Here is a 19180-nt window from a genome sequence, read left to right as displayed (position 1 = left end):
CACTTGCACTTTCATGCACTGGAGAACGAAATGGCAACCCACTCCAGTGTTCTTGCCTGGAGAATCCCAGGGATGGGGGAACCTGGTAGGCTGCGGTATATGGGGTCGCACACGACTGAAGCAACTTAGCAGCAGCAGCTGCACATGCATCAGTTCACTTCAGTCGCTCAGTTGTGTCTGACTCTTTGTGACCCCATGAACCGCAGTTCACCAGGCCTCCCTGTCTATCACCAACTCCCAGAGTTTACCCAAACTCATGTCCATCCAGTCAGTGATGCCATCCAGCCTTCTCACCTTCTGTCATCCCCTTCTCCTCCCAGCATCAGGGTCTTTTCAAATGAGTCAGCTCTTCACATCAGGTGGCCAAAGTATTGGAGTTTCAGCTTCAACATTAGTCCTTCCAATGAACATGCATAGCTGTTATCAAGACTGGAACTTTTTTCTTTTAAATAAGGATGAACTGCATTGCGGAGAAGGCGATGGCACCCCACTCCAGTACTCTTGCCTGGAAAATCCCATGGATGGAGGAGCCTGGTAGGCTGTAGTCCATGGGGTCGCTAGGAGTTGGACACGACTGAGCGACTTCCCTTTCACTTTTCACTTTCGTGAATTGGAGAAGGAAATGGCAACCCACTCCAGTGTTCTTGCCTGGAGAATCCCAGGGACGGGGGAGTCTGGTGGGCTTCTGTCTATGGGGTCACACAGAATCGGACATGACTGAAGTGACTTAGCAGCAGCAGCAGCAGAACTGCATTGACACATGATAACCAAGGTCCCAGTTCATCCTCTATGTTCACTGATGAAGTAAGTAGTATTGCACCTTCTGTGGGTTTGGACAAAAGTATAATATCATTATAATGACATCGTTATAATGTCAAAGTATTTTCACTGCTCATAAAAACTTCTGTACTCTGTGTATGCATCTCCCTGCTAACTCCAGGCAACCATTGATCTTTTTATTGTCTCCAGAGTTTTGCCTTTTCCAGAATGGCATTTAGTTGGAATCTATTTATCTTTTTTTTTTCTCCTTGACAGGTTCAAAGCCTTTTTAAGACCACTCATGGCCAACACATGCATGACCAGAAGGGCTCTAGGTCACAAGCTCCCTGACTAAGTACTGCAGCTCTTCTTCCAATATCGAGCCCTGTCCCACTGGGCCTGCCCAGCAGCCACATGGAGGTGAACAAGGACACAGTTTGGATATTTGTTCATTGAAACACTAGAAGTTTTGTGCCTCTTGTCACAGTGAACCCAGATTCCTGTCTGGTGGGCTATAAACAGATGAGCCATTTATTTAGGCCCTCTGCTCTACGTGCAACCCAATCCATGACAAATTCTTACTGAGTGACCTCTCAAGCCTAGGAAACTGTCACTCTGGAAATTAAAACTATTATAGACCCTCAAACTATAACCTAGTTCCAGCAGGAAAATAAGCCCTGGTTGGTGCACCCCTCTCTCTGCACTAATGCCACCTTTTGGTCTTTTAAATGTTTGCCCCTTGGATTGGAGGATGGGGTGGGAAGTATATGGTTGTTTACCAGTTGTTCATTATATATGTTAAGCAGACTTTCATGTTTATTGTTTCCTAGTATTATTTCTATGACTTGCCTGTTAAATCTTTTAACTTTCTTGATTTGTTTGCTTTTGTCTTATGGGTCTGTGTATTGTGGATATTAATCCTTTGTTTACCTGCTTTCTTTCATCAGCAATAATTAATATGGATATATAGTTAAAAGAGCATATATGTGTATAGCTAAATCAAAAAGGATGATACTATGACTCTGAATTTATAATACAAGTATTAAGTAAATATGAATGAGACTCAAGACAGCCTGGGACTGAAAATTCCAAATTCTCAGCAAAACCCAAGAAGACAGCTACTGGGAAAGAAAAACTGGTCTAAATATTTCATCTTGGTTTTGGAAAAAGAAAAACAGATTTTAAGTAAAGCATCTGGGTGGGGATGGTATATTTTGAATATTGAGAGACTCCTATGTATTATTTATAAATTTGAAAAGTTTAATGAGATGGGTGATTGGGTGCAATCTCAAAAAGGCAGAATGATCTCTGTTCATTTCCAAAGCAAACCATTCAATATCATAGTAATGCAAGTTGATGGCCCAACCACTAATGCTAAAGAAGCTGAAGTTGAATGGTTCTATGATGACCTACAAGACCTTCTAGAACTAACACCAAAAAAAGATATCCTTTTCATCATAGGGGACTGGAATGCAAAAGAAGGAAGTCAGGAGATATCTGGAGTAACAGGCAAGGTTGGCCTTGGAGTACAAAATGAACAGGGCAAAGGCTAACAGAGTTTTGCCAAGAGAACTCACTGGTCATAGCAAACACCCTCTCCCAACAACACAAGAGACGACTCTACATGTGGACATCACCAGGAGGTCAAAAATGAAATCAGACTGATTATATTATTTGCAGCGAAAGACGGAGAAACTCTATACAGTCAGGAAAAACAAGACTGGGAGCTGACTGTGGCTCAGATCATGAACTCCTTATTGCCAAATTCAGACTTAAATTGAAGAAAGTAGGGAAAACCACTAGACCATTCAGGTATGACCTAAATCAAATTCCTTATGATTATACAGTGGAAGTGACAAATAGATTCAAGGGATTAGATCTGATAGATAGAGTGCCTGAAGAACTATGGATGAGGTTCATGACGTTGTACAGGAGGCAGTGATCAAAACCGTCCCCAAGGAAAAGTATGCAAAAAGGCAAAATGGTGGTCTGAGGAGGCCTTACAAATAGCTGAGAAAAGAAGAGAAGTGAAAGGCAAAGGAGAAAAGGAATGATATATCCATCTGAATGCAGTTCCAAAGAATAGCAAGGAGAGATAAGAAAGCCTTCTAAGTGATCAATGCAAAGAAAAACAGGAAAACAATAGAATGGGAAAGATTAGAGATCTCTTCAAGATAATAAGAGATACCAAGGAAACATTTCATGCAAAGATAGACACAATTAAGTACAGAAATGGTAGGGACCTAACAGAAGCAGAAGATATTAAGAAGAGGTGGCAAGAATACACAGAAGAAATACACGAAAAAGATCTTAATGACCCAGATAACCATGATGGTGTGATCACTCACCTAGAGCCAGACATCCTGGAACGTGAAGTCAAGTGGGCCTTAGGAAGCATCACTACGAACAAAGCTAGTGGAGGTGATGAGATTCCAGCTGAACTATTTCAAATGCTAAAAGATGATGTTGTGAAAGTGTGGCACTCAATACGTTAGCAAATTTGGAAAACTCAGCAGTGGCCACAGGACTGGAAAAGGTCCATTTTCATTCCAATCCCAAAGAAAGGCAATGCCAAAGAATGTTCAAACTACTGCCCAATTGCACTCATCTCACACACTAGTGAAGTAATGCTCAAAATTCTCCAAGCCAGGCTTCAACAGTACATGAACCAAACACTTACAGATGTTCAAGCTGGATTTAGAAAAGGCAGAGGAACCAGAGATCAAATTGCCAACATCTGTTGAATAATCGTAAAAGCAAGAGAGTTCCAGAAAAACATCTACTTCTGCTTTGTTGACTGCACTAAAGGCTTTGACTGTGTGGATTACAACCAACTGTGGAAAATTCTTAAAAGAGATGGGAATACCAGACCACTTGACCTGCCTCCTGAGAAATCTGTATGCAGGTCAGGAAGCAACAGTTAGAACCAGACATGGAACAACAGACTGGTTCCAGATTGGGAAAGGAGTATGTCAAGCTCGTATATTGTCACCGTGCTTATCTAACTTCTATGCAGAGTACGTCATGTGAAATGTCAAGCTGAATGAATCACAAGCTGGAATCAAGATTTCCAGAAGAATTATCTATAAGCTCAGATATGCAGATGACACCACCTTTATGGCAGAAAGCGAAGAAGAACTAAAGAGCCTCTTGATGAAAGAGGAGCATGAAAAAGCTGGCTTAAAACTTAACATTCAAAAAACTAAGATCATGGCATCTGGTCTCATCACTTCATGGCAAATAGATGGGGAAGTAATGGAAACAGTGAGAGACTTTGTTTTCATGGCTGCAGAATCACTGCAGATGGTGACTGCAGCCATAAAAAACACTTGCTCCTTGGAAGAAAAGCTATGACCAACCTAGACAGCATATTAAAAAGCAGAGACATTACTTTACCGACAAAGGTTCATCTAGTCAAAGCTATGGTCTTTACGTAGTCATGTATGGATGTGAGAGCTGGACTATAAAGAAAGCTGAGCACCAAAGAATTGATGCTTTTGAACTGTGGTGCTGGAGAAGACTCTTGAGAGTCCCTTGGCCTGCAAGGAGATCAAACTAGTCAATCCTTAAGGAAATCAGTCCTGAATGTTCATTGGAAGGACTGATGTTGAAGCTGAAACTCCAGTACTTTGGCCACCTGATTCAAAGAACTGACTCATTGGAAAAAAAAAACACTGATGCCAGGAAAGATTGAAGGCAGGAGGAGGAGGGGACGACAGAGGATGGGATGGTTGGATGGCATCACCGACTCAATGGACATGAGTTTGAGCAAGCTCCGGAAGTTGGTGATGGACAGGGAAGCCTGCGGTACTGCAGTCCATGGCGTTGCAGAATCAGACTCAACTGAGCGTCTGAACTGATCCTTAAAGAAGATACCAATCCCTAGGCTATAAACGAAGTCTAGTGGTCTTCAAATGGGAATAAATACACAGGAAGTCCTGCAGAAGGCTAGGCAGGTCCAGATATTTTGAGGAACTTGATTTTTAGATCTCAAGTTTCACAGGCACTCTTTATTTACCCACTCTACAGAAGAATCACAGTTCACTCCTTGTCCCGTATCTTCCTCCTGAGGCACTGACCTGAGGTACAGAAATTGCCACATACCAGATAGGGGTGAAGCTTCCTTTGATGATTCATCAAATCACTAAAAATTTGAAGAGATTCCAGTCTTTCATTTGCTGAACTTAGTTAAAGAAACTTGATCTTGGGGGAGAGGAGTGGTTTCTACCCGTCTGCTGGGTATCCTGAATTTAGAAAGTTTAAAAAAAAATTTATCTACAAGTAAAAATATATGTAATTCTTTTTGGTTGGTCTCAATACTTATTCCTTGGATGTGCCATTAACTGGATGGACATGTTCTCTAAATGAGCCAAACTGCAGCCCTTGAAGAACACGTACACTAACTCTTTTTTATGCATTCTGGCCACATCTTGGCATATGAAACCCTAGTTCCCTGATCAGGGATCAAACACGTGTCCCCTGTGGCGGAAGTGCTCAGTCCCAACTACTGGACCACCAGGGAATTTCCTAAAGTCTTTCTGTTAAAACATAATGTATCGGCAAGATGTGATGATATAAGCAATGTTTAGATGTCTCCAACCATTTTGAGTGTCTAGGTTAAACAAAGTGAAAGAATTATAAGGCATAATTATCGTTTGATAGGTCTTGGTAAAGCCTTTTTTGGAGAACTTCCCTGAAAGAGAAATATCTTTAATGGTTGCAAGAAAGGTGATTTTCATTCGAACAAAATGAAAATCTGAACAAAAAATTTTTTGATCAAAAAAATGTTTTTAGATCAATGCGATTTGGGGCATATAACTTAGAAGGAGTTCAAAGACCTGAATAACATTACTATAACACAGCTGTCCATTTCATATCTGAGTTACTTTATTGTACAGGAGAAATTAACACAAGATTGTAAATCAACTGTACTGAAATAAAATATTTTAAAGTGTTTGGTAGAATTTACCAATGGGGGGAAAACAAACCAACCTGTCCAGTTCTATTTTTTATTTATATGAGTCAGAGTTCTCAAGGATCACATCTATAAAAAACCCAAAAGATGGGAATAAAATTGATGCTGAGTTCCATCACATTTACATCAGTAAATCATGTATATTCATCTGCATTTTTTAAATTAAAAACAAAGACACCATTCAGTTCATTAAGAGAAGTAATTCCAAGAAAAAATTATGTATAATTACTTATAAAATTATATTTGTATCCCTTTAATCAACTTAGCATTACTAATAATTTTAATGGTAATTCATTATACAAGAAAAATTTTTTATACACTCAGAGCTTTAGTCACAAGAAAAGTTTATTATATTTTAATTAATTTACATATTTTTTTCTGAGGTGTATGATAGGATGACCAATAAAAAATTTAAAACATACATTAAGTGGATTGGAAATTCAAGGAATAAAGGGAAAAGTGTAAAATTTATAAATATTAAATAATTTTATTATTAATTTATTAACAAGATAGATGGCAGAGTTATCAAGTTGTTAAGGTATTGATCACTTGATACACTTAATGATACAGTGGTTTTATTTTAAAAAGTCAATTTTTACAATAAACCAAAAAGTTTATTGAAAATTATGATGAATTTTATGTATCAACTTTAAAAGTTGAAGATTTTTTTTAGGGGGTCATGTGAACAAAAAATGTGAAGACTAGTGTTTCAGGAAGTGGCTCCTACAGTCATTCCTGGGAACACAGTAGTGTTTTGCAGCCATCTCATCTATTCCCCAGTTAGGTTAGTCACCAATTCCCATTCGAGCTCAATTTAGAGTCATGGAAAATTTGGAAGGATCTTTGTTTCATTTCTCCATATTATTAGCTTTGTGACCTTGGCTAAGCTATTTACATCTCTAAGCTTCATTAATAATAGTTCAACACAGCACACAGAGTATCATAAAATTCTACACTTATCGAATTGCCAAGTAAATGGTCTGATCAGGGATCTGGACCTTGACTGTTACAGAGGGGCTGAGCCTGTAACATAAAAGAGTGACCCAGTGAGAGGAAAAGCTGGAGAAGACATAAAGACACCTTGCTAGAGGAATGCTAACTGATCATGTGTGCCAGATGGGAGTCAGAAGAAACTGGGATCTGGATTTTTAATAGAAAACCTGGTAATTGGCTAAAAAAAAAAAAAAAAAACCCTAAATGCTTTTACACTGTGCAGGATGTGAAAAAAAAAAAAAAGAATGCAGCTACCAGCACAAACATCTCAAAGGGCTGCCAGTGTGTTGTAACCTTGGTATAGAGAATACATATTCAGGAGAGTGGGCTCTACAGATTTTTTTTATTGGGTTCTGAATTAAAGAGAAGTAACGAGTCTTTATAAATTTGAGTTTTAGTTTTGATTAGCCCTTTGGTGTCTCAAAAGATCTTATAATACAATATGGTGTTACACTGTACTGACAAGAAAACCATTTTACACTTTCCTAATTTTCCAGAATTTTCACTTTTCATCTCAATGGCTAACTTAAGGAGTTCAGCAATATGAAATGAAAAAGGCATTGTACTTCATTTTGGAAGGAGGCATATTACTTTGTGCAGTGGAGCTCTCATACGTGGAAAATAAAATTTGCCATTGGAAGACAACAAAGAAAGGCATAATATAATGCCACTTACCTAATGGCAAATATACATCTAAATACTTTTAAAATTAAAGAGTGACTTCTTCAGTGAGTTTTGTTATTCATCCTTTAGTAAAAGAATACCCCCAAACCAAACAACTACAGAGAATGCAATCATTGTGGCAAGCTGCGCTACCAGACCCCATGTGGGTTAACATTTTAATACAAGTCATTTCATGACATTCCACAGCATCTTTCTTAAACCTAGATCACCACAAAAGCTATCTGGCAAGAGTGCTGCTCATACTCAGTCTCTGCTCCTTCTGGCAAGAGTGCTGCTCATATTCAGTCTCTGCTCCTCCACCACTCCCACTGAACAATCTCTGACCTCACTGCTTTTGTAAGCAGATAAGCAGATCAAAGGAAAGGAAATGAGCCAGCCCTGGCTGGAGTGGTGACCACTATCTTCTGACCTACTTTCTGAGGCCTCTGCAGAGCATGCTACCTGGGTTTCAGTTCCTTTTCCCCATTCCCACTCCTGCTCTATCTGATGACTTAAAATCTGGCTTACCACTGGGAAACCAGTCACATAGCTCATGCCAGCTGTTCCCCACCCTTTGGCCCTCAGTAAGCCATGCTCACAACTTTTGCCAGATTTCAGTGGCAGTTGTTTACTTAACTGACTAAAAAATCCATATGTATATATTACAGCGTATTACAACATTATTTAAAAACATCAAGGCGTTGAGGTGATGTAACTAAGCACTGGCTTGAGAGGAGGCTTGTCTTGGTTCAAGTTCTGGCTCTGCCATTTCTAAGTAACTTGGTCAATTTACTTTTTAATTCAGCCTCCCTCTTTATAAACAAGGAATAATAATGGTATCTATCACATGGGGCAGGCTACATGAGTGGAGGCATGAAGTCCACGACTCCTTCCCATGCCCCTAAGGGACTGCAATTTCCTGCAGGGATGCAGTTCCCATAGGGTTGGGTGGGTGAGAAGTCCCTGCCCAGTTCCTGCCTAATGTGCCGTGGCGCTGCCAGCCTGCAGCAGGCCAGTGGACACCTGGCCCTGCCCTGAGAGTCAAACGGCATAACATCAACCCTCCCTGGGGCAGCATGGTCATGCAGTATGTCAGGGACAGGTAGGGAGAAGCCCGAGGGAAATTCAATGGACCTGAGTGGCAGAGAACCTGTCCCACGGAGACAGTGGGAGATGGGACCACACGGGAGCCCAGCTCCAAGGCCCCACACCTGCTCCTTTGTCCCATGAGACTTCACTTAACACAAATTTAAAGATAAGAGTTTCTATTGTGGGTACTTTTGAGGGCCTGGCCCTGTGCAGTCATACTGATTAAAGCCTGCACTTCATGAACATCATGAAGCCAGTTCAGCTATCACCTAGGATTACTGTCAAGATGAAATGAACTAATATATGTACAGATTTAAGAATAATATCCGTTACCTAGGAAGCACAATATAAGTGCTGCTTATTATTTATAGCATTACCATAAATAGAAAAGTATTTTTCAAATATTTGTTCAACAAATATTATTCCGTGCTAGGCACAGTTCTAGGCACTGGCACATTTCCTCGCCAAACAGCTAACATTATTTGCTTACTAACAAGCGTCTAAGAAGATCTCGGGCCTTGACTCTCTGGACTGAACACCAGTGGGTGGGCATACAGTCAAAACGTGTAAAGGTGGCAATTTAGTGGGAACTAGATTCCTGAGTTAAATAGGTTCCTTCATTACCTTCTAGTCCTGCTTTCTATTGCCAGAGACATACAGTTTCCTATCAAAACAAGTGAGATTTTAAACTGTAAAAATCTTTCCTAGCCATTGAAACTATCACAACTCACTATCCGTGCTTTTTACATCAAATATACACTGGATAGGATGGAATCAAGAAGCCTTAAAGGCACACTGTAATACTTGTTAGGGGGTACTTCACAGTCTTTAGTGAGCTCTGCCCCATAGCACTATGATGAAATGTTCTCAGTTCACAATCCAGTACAGTAGCCACTCGCTACATGTAGATTACTGAACCACTTAAAATGTGGCTGTTGTGACTGAGGAACTGAATTTTTAATCGCTAAACATCACATGTGGGTAGTGGCTATTGTACTGGTTGGCAGAGCTCTAAATATCTGGCTTTACAGGACTTTCTAAGTCACACTCTACCAATCATTTAACGTTTCCATTCTTACTCATGTGCTGAAACTATTCTAGATGACAAAGGCTTAAAAGAGTTGATGATAAGAGATCATTGAAGGCTATAAGAACTTTGTGAATCACAAAATTCCTATTTTACAGACTGGAAAATGTGATGACTTGCCTGTATCATACAGCTCGTTGGTTGTAGTGGTCGTCTGGAATTAGAATGGGAAAGACTAGAGATCTCTTCAAGAAAATTAGAGATACTAAGGGAACATTTCATGCAAAGATGAGCACAATAAAGGACAGAAATGGTGTGGACCTAACACAAGCAGAAGATATTAAGAAGAGGTGGCAAGAATACACAGAAGAACTATACAAAAAGATCTTCATGACCCAGATAACCACAATGGTGTGATCACTCACCTAGAGCCAGACATCCTGGAGTGCGCAGTCAAGTGGGCCTTAGAAAGCATCACTACGAACAAAGCTAGTGGAGGTGATGGAATTCCAGTTGAGCTATTTCAAATCCTAAAAGATGATGCTGTGAAAGTGCTGCACTCAATATGCCAGCAAATTTGGAAAACTCAGCAGTGGCCACAGGACTGGAAAAGGTCCGTTTTCATTCCAATCCCAAAGAAAGGCAATGCCTAAGAATGTTCAAACTACTGTACAATTGCACTCATCTCACACACTAGTAAAGTAATGCTTAAAATTCTCCAAGCGAGGCTCCAACAGTACTTGAACCAAGCACTTACAGATGTTCAAGCTGGATTTAGAAAAGGCAGAGGAACCAGAGATCAAATTGCCAATATCTATTGGATCATCGAAAAAACAAGAGAGTTCCAGAAAAACATCTACTTCTGCTTTATAGACTACGCCAAAGCCTTTGACTGTGTGGATCACAACAAACTGTGGAAAATTCTTAAAAGAGATGGGAGTACCACCAGACCACCTGACCTTCCTCATGAGAAATTTGTATGCAGGTCAAGAAGCAACAGTTAGAACTGGACATGGAACAAGAGACTGGTTCCAAATTGGGAAAGGAGTATGTCAAGCCTGTATATTGTCACCATGCTTACTTAACTTATATGTAGAGTACATCATGCAAAATGAGAGGCTGGATGAAGCACAAGCTGGAATCAAGATTGCTGGGTGAAATATCAATAGCCTCAGAAAGGCAGATGACACCACCCTGATGGCAGAAAGTGAAGAAGAACTAAAGAGCCTCTTGATGTAAGTGAAAGAAGAGAGTGAAAAAGTTGGCTTAACTAGGATCATGGCATCCAGTCCCGTCTCTTCAGGGCAAATAAATGGGGAAACAATGGAAACAGTGAGAGACTATTTTTCTGGGCTCCAAAATCACTGCAGATGGTGACTGCAGCCATGAAATTAAAAGATGCTTACTTACTCCTTAGAAGGAAAGCTATGAGCAACGCAGACAGCACATTAAAAAGCAGAGACATTACTTTACCGACAAAGGTCCATCTAGTGAAAGCTACGGTTTTTCCAGTCGTTATATATGGATGTGAGAGTTGGACTATAAAGAAAGCTGAGCACCGAAGAACTGATGCTTTTGAACTGTGGTGATTAAGACTCTTGGGAGTCCCTTGGACTGTAAGGAGATCAAATCATTCAATCCTAAAGGAAATTATTCCTGAAAATTCACTGGAAGGACTGATGCTGAAGCTGAAACTCCAATAGTTCGGCCATGTGATGTGAAGAACGGACTCATTGCAAAAGACCCTGATGCTGGGAAAGATCGAAGGCGGGAGGAGAAGGGGACGACAGAGGATGAGATGGTTAGATGGCATCACCGACTCAATGGACATTAGTTTGAGTACGCTCCGGAGTTGGTGATGGACAGGAAGGCCTGGCGTGCTACAGTCCATGGGGCTGCAAAAAGTCGGACACGACTGAGCGACTGAACTGAACTGAACCGGAACCCTCGCCCTCTAAACTCCACCTGGTGTTCTGACTCCGCGGTGAGTCAGTATGCGCCATCAACAACTAGAGATGTGAGCTGGCATGGAAGTTTGAGATTTAAAGCAGAGAAAAGTACATTTTCATTTCCTAAGTAAGTCCTTTAAAAATAAATAAGGACTAACTAAACTTAAAGCCGTTCAGTTTTTAGTATAAAGGTCACCGATGAGAATAAGAATGCTGTCTGGGGCACACCATAGGAAGTGAAATTGCTCCAATCTCAGGCCACCCACGCCCAGGTATTTATCTTGACTCGGACGCACGGTGTAAAGAAAACCGACGAGTAGTTGCGCGTGTTAACAACCTAACAAGCTGAGTCAGTTAAACAGTCTTGCCAGCCTGGCACCCAAGGCAAAACAACCACCTGTCTGATGGAAAGCTCACGCAGCGTGCCCGGCCGGAGCCTACCTGCGCGCACCACGTCGTCCGCGCCGCTTTCCGCGCCGCTCAGGCTCGCGGCCGCGCGCAGCGCGCTCCCGCAGCTGGCCGACAGGGTGCCTGTGGCTCTCCGCGCCAGGGTCAGGATGGGTGCGGACCAGCCTTCCGTCGCCGCCCGCGACTTCGTCGCCCTCCGCAGTTCGCCTGGGCCCGGCACCTGGCTCCGGTCCACGATTTCAAACTCTTCTCCCGGTTCCGGCCCCGGCTCCTGCTCCGGCCGGCAGCCGTCGTCCCCGTCAGCCATTTTGGCCGTGTCACGTGCCCCCGGCGGCTGACTAGCCGGGCGCGCGGGAGGGCGCTTTTACGTCCTCGCTGCTCGTTTTCGTGTTCGCGCCGGGTTTTCTTCCTCTTTACGGTTCTACTCTCCTTTCTTTCAGTTTAGAAAAGCTCGGGAAGGCGCAAGTCACACGTTCTTATCAGCTGGGGGGACTTGTTTCCGTTGAAGTTCCTCTTGGGTTTTCTCCCTTTTTTGTCGTTCCTCCTATCTGGCTTAAAACAGAGCCCCAAAGGCCGTAGTTTTCTTTGTGAAAGAATTCCCTCTTAAATTTTCATTTCATATTTTGCTTTGCTTAGCCATTATTCTGCGGTAGTTTTCAGAACAAGCCCTAAAAGAGCGGGTAAGGAAATTCTGCAACAGTTAAGGCAGGAAGGCAGGACTTTAAAAAATAAAAAAATAATTAAATAACTGAAAACTGACAACTTGGCAGTGTTCTTTTGAACACACTGTGGTGGAATGGGAATCAGAAGGTCCGGCTGTTTTTGCTCAGTCGCTCAGCCGTGTCTGACTTTTTGCAACCCTATGGACTGCAGGACATCAGGTTTCCCTGTCCTTTACTGGCTCCTGGAGTTTGCTCAAACTTTTTCATTGAGTCACACGATGCCATCTAACCATCTCATCCTCTGTCTCCTCCTCCTCCTGCCTTCAGTCTTTCCCAGCATCAGAGTCTGTTCTCATCAGGTGGCCAAAGTATTGGAGCTTCAGCATCAGTCCTTCTTCCCATGAATGTTCAGGGCTGAGTGCCTTTAGGTCTGACTGGTTTGATAACCTTGCTGTCCAAAAGACTCTTAAAAGTCTTCTCCCAACACCAGGGTTCAAAACCATCAATTCTTCAGCACTCAGCCTTCTTTATGGTCCAACGCTCACATCCATACATGAGTACTGGAAAAACCACAGCTTTGACTATATGGGCCTTTGTGGGCAAAGTGATGGCTCCACTTTTTAATCGCTTTCTGGGTTAGTAGTAGCTCTTCTTTCAAGGAGCAGGCATTTTTTATTTCATGGCTGCAGTCACCATCTGCAGTTGTTTTGGAGCCCAAGAAAATAAAGTCTCACTGTTTCCATTTTTTCCTCATGTATTTGCCATTAAGTGATAGGACTCGATGCCATGGACTTAGTTTTTTGAATGTTGAGTTTTAAGCCAACATTTTGGATTAAAAAGAGAAAGAGCCAACTCTCCTCTTTCACCCTGGGCAAGAGGCTCTTTATTTTTTAAAAAATTTATTAATTTTTTAATTGAAGGATAATTGCTTTACAGAATTTTGTTGTTGTCAAACCTGAACATGAATCAGCCATAGGTATACATATATCCCCTCCCTGTTGAACCTCCCTCCCATTTCCCTCCCCATCCCACCGCTCTGGGTTGATGTGTGTGTATGTGTGTGTGTTAGCCGCTCAGTTGTGTCTGACTCTTTGTGACCCCATGGACTGTAGCCTGCTGGGCTTCTCTGTCCATGGAATTCTCCAGGCAAGAATACAGGAGTGGATTGCCATTCCCTTCTCCAGAGGAACTTTTCAACCCAGGGATCAAACCCTGGTCGCCTGCATCACAGGCAGAGTCTTTACCATTTGAGCTATAGAGAAGTCCCAGGTTTATACAGAACCCCTGTTTGAGTTTCCTGAGTCATACAGCAAATTCCCCTTGGCTCTCTATTTTACATATGGTAATGTCAGTTTCCATGTTACTCTTTCCGTACATCTCACCTGCTCCTCTCCTCTCCTCATGTCCATAAGTCTATTCTCTATGTCTGTTTCTCCATTGCTTCCCTGTAAATAAATTCTTCAGTATCATTTTTCTAGATTCCATATATATGTTAGAATATGATATTTATCTTTCTCTTTCTGACGTACTTCACTCTGTATAATAGATTCTAGGTTCATCCACCTCATTAGAATGGACTCAAATGCATTCCTCTTTATGGCTGAGTAATATTCCATTGTGTATATGTACCACAACTTTTTCTTTAGTTCCTCTTCACTTTCTGCCAGTAGGGTGGTGTCAGCTGCATATCTGAGGTTATTGATATTTCTCCCATCAATCTTGATTCCAGCTTGAGCTTTGTCCAACCTGGCATTTTTAATGATGTACTCTGCATATAAGTTAAATAAGCAGGGTGACATATACATCCATGACTTTCCCAATTTTGAACCAGTTCATTTTTCCATGTCTGGTTCTAACTGTTGCTTCTTGACCTGCATACAGGTTTCTTAAGAGGCAGGTAAGGTGGTCTGATATTCCCATTTCTTTAAGAATTTCTTACAGTTTGTAGTAATCCACATAGAAAAAAGGCTTTAGCTCCAGCACTCTTGCCTGGAAAATCCCATGGATGGAGAAGCCTGCTAGGCTGAAGTCCATGGGGTCACTAAGAGTTGGACACGACTGAGCGACTTCGCTTTCACTTTTCACTTTCATGCATTGGAGAAGGAAATGGCAACCTACTCCAGTGTTCTTGCCTGGAGAATCCCAGGGACGGGGGAGCCTGGTGGCTGCCGTCTATGGGGTCACACAGAGTCGGACACGACTGAAGTGACTTAGCATAGCATAGCGTAGCATAGCATAGCCAATGAAGTAGATGATTTTCTGGAATTCAGTTGCTTTTCTGATGATCCAACAATTCAGTTCAGTTTAGTTCAGTCACTCAGTCATGTCCGACTCTTTGCAACCCCATGGACTGTAGCATGCCAGGCCTCCCTGTCCATTTCACCACTCCTGGAGTTTACTCAAACTCATGTCCATTGAGTTGGTGATGCCATGCAACCATCTCATCCTCTGTCATCCCCTTCTTCTCCTGCTTTCAATCTTTCCCAGCATCAAGGTCTTTTCAAATGAGTCAGTTCTTCACATCAGGTCGCCAAAGTACTGGAGTTTAAGCTTTAACATCAGTCCCTCCTATTAACATTCAGGACTGATTTCCTTTAGGATGACTGGTTAGATCTCCTTTCAGTCCAAGGGACTCTCATGAGTCTTCTCCAACACCACAGTTCAGAAGCATCAATTCTTCAGTGCTCAGCTTTCTTTATAGTCCCAACGCTCACATCCATACATGACTACTGGAAAAACCATAGCCTTGACTAGATGGACCTTTGTTGGTGAAGTAATGTCTCTGCTTTTTAACATGCTGTCTAGGTTGATTATAGCTTTCCTTCCAAGGAGTAAGTGTCTTTTAATTTCATGGCTGCAGTCACCATCTGCAGTGATTTTGGAGCCCCCAAAATAAAGTCTGACACTGTTTCCCCATCTATTTGCCATGAAGTGATGGGACCGGATGCCATCATCTTTGTTTTCTGAATGTTGAGCTTTAAGCTAACTTTTTCACTGCCCTCTTTCACTTTCATCAAGAGGATCTTTAGTTCCTCTTCACTTTCTTCCATAAGGGTGGTGTCATCTGCATATCTGAGGATATTGGTATTTCTCCTGGCAATCTTGATTCCAGCTTGTGCTTCTTCCAGCCCAGCGTTTCTCATGATGTACTCTGCATAGAAGTTAAATAAGCAGGGTGACAATATATAGCCTTGCCGTACTCCATTTCCTATTTGGAACCAGTTTGTTCCATGTCCAGTTCTAACTGATGCTTCCTGACCTGCATACAGATTTCTCAAGAGGCAGGTCAGGTGGTCTGGTATTCCTATCTCTTTCAGAATTTTCCATAGTTTATTGTGATCCCTACAGTCAAAGGCTTTGGCATAGTCAATAAAGCAGAAATAGATGTTTTTTTTTTTTTTTTCTGAAACTCTCTTGCTTTTTCAGTGATCCAGAGGATGTTGGCAATTTGATCTCTGGTTCCTCTGCCTTTTCTAAATCCAGCTTGAACATCTGGGAGTTCACAGTTCACGTATTGCTGAAGCCTGGTTTGGAGAATTTTGAGCATTACTTTACTAGCATGTGAGATGAGTGCAATTGTGTGGTAGTTTGAGCATTCTTTGGCATTGCCTTTCTTTGGGATTGGAATGAAACTGACCTTTTCTGGTCCTGTGGTCACTGCTGAGTTTTCCAAATTTGCTAGCATATTGAGTGCAGCACTTTCACAGTATCATCTTTTAGGACTTGATATAGCTCATCTACGAGAAGGCAATGGCAACCCACTCCAATACTCTTGCCTGGAAAATCCCATGGACAGAGGAGCCTGGTAGGCTGCAGTCCGTGGGGTCGAAAAGAGTCAGACAAGACTGAGTGACTTCACTTTCACTTTTCACTTTCATGCATTGGAGAAGGAAATGGCAACCCACTCCAGTGTTCTTGCCTGGAGAATCCCAGGGATGGCAGAGCCTGGTGGGCTGCCATCTATGGGGTCCCACAGAATTGGACATGATTGAAGCGACTTAGCAGCAGCAGCAGCATAGATCAACTCCATCACCTGCGCTAGCTTTGTTCGCAGTGATACTTCCTAAGGCCCACTTGTCCTCACATTCCAGGATGTCTGGCTGTAGATGAGTGATCACAGCACTGTGATTATCTGGGTCATGAAGATCTTTTTTGTACAGTTCTTCTGTGTATTTTTGCCAACTCTTTTAATGTCTTCTGCTTCTGTTAGGTAAATACCATTTCTGTCCTTTATTGAGCCCATCTTTGCATGAAATATTCCCTTGGTATCTCTAATTTTCTTGAAGAGATCTCTAGTTTTTCTTCTATTTCTTTTCTCTATTTCGTATGATCCAGCAGATGACTCTGCCGTTAATTAACTAAATGGTGATAATAATAGAGCCAATCTCGTTATTAAATAAGGAGCACATGGCAGACATGAATAATTGCACTGACTATCTGTTTCTTAGCTATGTGGCTTGGGCAAGACAGGATCTGCTTGTTCGATATTGTAGTCTTCTTCACTTGGTAAAAAGAAATTTGTCTAAATAGAAACTTAAATTTCACTAACATTTAACACGTTGTTTGCTAAATGTTGGCATATAGGCCTCATCAAACTAGGAGAAGTGTTTTGATTCCCAGAACATTTGAATTTCAAATTAAAAATATTTAAGTGACCGATATTTAGAAATCAAAAGAATTTACATAAAGATTTGGATGTTGGCCTTCTTTTGAGACATCAGAAGCTTTTGCAGCTCCATGTATTCTCTGATGGCAGCAAACTGGTGGAGTGCATGATGGCTGCCCTTTTTAAATTTTTAAAATACGTTAAAATTTTAAATGAAGAATAGTTGATTTACAGTGTTGTACTAGTTTCAGATGTATAGCAAAGTGATTTAGCTGTACACATTCTTTTTCAGATTCTTTTCCCATTTAGGTTATTACAAAGTATTGAGTAGCCTTTCCTATGCAACAATAAGTCCTTGTTGATTATCTATTTTATTAATATATATTGTTGTTTTTTGTCTTCCTTGGTGGCTCAGACAGTAAAGCATCTGCCTGCAGTGCAGGAGACCTGGGTTCGATCCCTGGGTTGGGAAGATCCCCTGGAGAAGGCAATGGCAACCCACTCCAGTACTCTTGCCTGGAAAATTTCATGGACTGAGGAGCCTGGTGGGCTACAGACCATGGGGTCACAAAGAGTTGTACACGACTGAGTTGTTTTTAAGTCATTCAGTTGTGTCCAACTCTTTGCAACCCCATGGACTGCAGCATGCCAGGCTTCCCTGTCCTTCACTGTCTCCTGGAGTTTGCTCAAACTCATGTCCATTGAATCTGTGATGCCATTCAACTATCTCATCCTCTGTTGCCCTCTTCTCTTCCTGCCTTCAATCTTTCCCAGCATCAGGGTCTTTTCCAATGAGTTGGCTCTTTGCATCAGGTGGCCAAATTATTGGAGATTCAGCATCAGTCCTTCCAATGAATATTCAGGGTTGATTTCCTTTAGGTTTGACTGGTTTGATCTCCTTGCTGTCCAAAGGACTCTCAAGAGTCTTCTCCAAGTACGGCCCCCACGAGCTCCCGAGCGGTCGTGGGCTCACACCCGGCTTCTCTTCAGCCTTAACCTGTGCGCCGCCATCGCCGTCATGCTAGGCGCCGCTGTCCGCCGCTGCTCTGTAGCTGCAGCCGCAGTCGCCCGGGCCAGCCCTCGAGGCCTCCTGCACCCCACTCCGGCCCCCGGCCAAGCCGCCGCTGTCCAGTCACTTCGCTGCTACTCCCATGGGTCACATGAGACAGACGAGGAGTTTGATGCTCGCTGGGTGACATACTTCAATAAGCCAGATATTGATGCTTGGGAGTTGCGTAAAGGGATGAACACACTTGTTGGCTATGACCTGGTTCCAGAGCCCAAAATCATTGATGCTGCTTTGCGGGCATGCAGATGTTTAAATGATTTTGCTAGTGCAGTTCGCATCCTAGAAGTTGTTAAGGACAAAGCAGGACCTCATAAGGAAATCTACCCCTATGTCATCCAGGAACTTAGACCAACTTTGAATGAACTGGGAATCTCCACTCCAGAGGAACTGGGCCTTGACAAAGTGTAAACCCCATGGATGGACTTCCCAAGGACTTATTGATAATGCTACTTGATTATAAAGTCACCTGGAAATACTGATGATAACATATTACCTTATTCAAACAAGTTTTCCTTTGTTGAGTACCAAACTGTGTAATGTAACTTGGACTTTAATAAAAGGGAAATGAGTTTGAACTGAAAAAAAAAAAAAGAGTCTTCTCCAGCACCACAGTTTGAAAGCACCAATTCTTCAGTGCTCAGTCTTCTTTATGGTCCAACTCTCACATCCATACATGACAACTGGAAAAACCATAGCTTTGAGTGTTCAGACCTTTGTCAAATACTTGATATATATAGTAGAATGTATGTGTTAATCCAAACCTCCCAATTTATTCCCCACCTCTTCCCCTTTGGTTACCATACATTTGTTTTCTACGTCTGTGAGTCTGTTTTGTAAACAAGTTCATTTGTATGATTTTTTTAGATTTCACATATAAGTGATATCATATGATACTTGTCTTTGATTTAATTCAGTTGGTATGCTAATCTCTAGGTCCATCCATGTTGCTTGCAAATGGCATAATTTCATTTTTATGACTG

The 19180-nt window shown here is 41.9% G+C and overlaps 1 protein-coding gene, 1 non-coding gene and 1 pseudogene across 4 annotated transcripts in view; 1 reads left to right on the top strand and 2 right to left on the bottom strand.

Moving 5' to 3' along the window:
- RUFY1 (RUN and FYVE domain containing 1) overlaps positions 1–12185 on the bottom strand; it is a 64136-nt gene extending 51951 nt beyond the window's left edge. Inside the window, exon 1 of one of the 3 annotated variants that reach the window (XM_005905929.3) lies at positions 11897–12185. In XM_005905929.3, coding sequence (XP_005905991.2) covers positions 11897–12170 — 274 coding nt within the window. In that variant the 5' untranslated portion in view covers positions 12171–12185. Of the gene's footprint in view, positions 1–294; positions 401–11896 lie in introns of those variants that run through there. The other 2 variants (XM_070373479.1, XM_070373481.1) reach the window with 2 other exon arrangements.
- LOC138988705 (small nucleolar RNA SNORA11) lies at positions 1192–1321 on the bottom strand. The gene has a single exon (XR_011464971.1). It is a non-coding gene; the product is annotated as a small nucleolar RNA SNORA11 (small nucleolar RNA).
- A 5885-nt stretch (positions 12186–18070) lies between the features above and the next one.
- On the top strand, positions 18071–18713 carry LOC102274326 (cytochrome c oxidase subunit 5A, mitochondrial pseudogene; annotated as a pseudogene).
- Positions 18714–19180: the final 467 nt, after the last annotated feature.

Source organism: Bos mutus, chromosome 7 (assembly GCF_027580195.1).
Source record: "Bos mutus isolate GX-2022 chromosome 7, NWIPB_WYAK_1.1, whole genome shotgun sequence".
Lineage (NCBI taxonomy): Eukaryota > Metazoa > Chordata > Mammalia > Artiodactyla > Bovidae > Bos > Bos mutus.
Note: the sequence above shows the minus strand (reverse complement) of the source record. Positions and strands in the feature narration are given on the sequence as shown.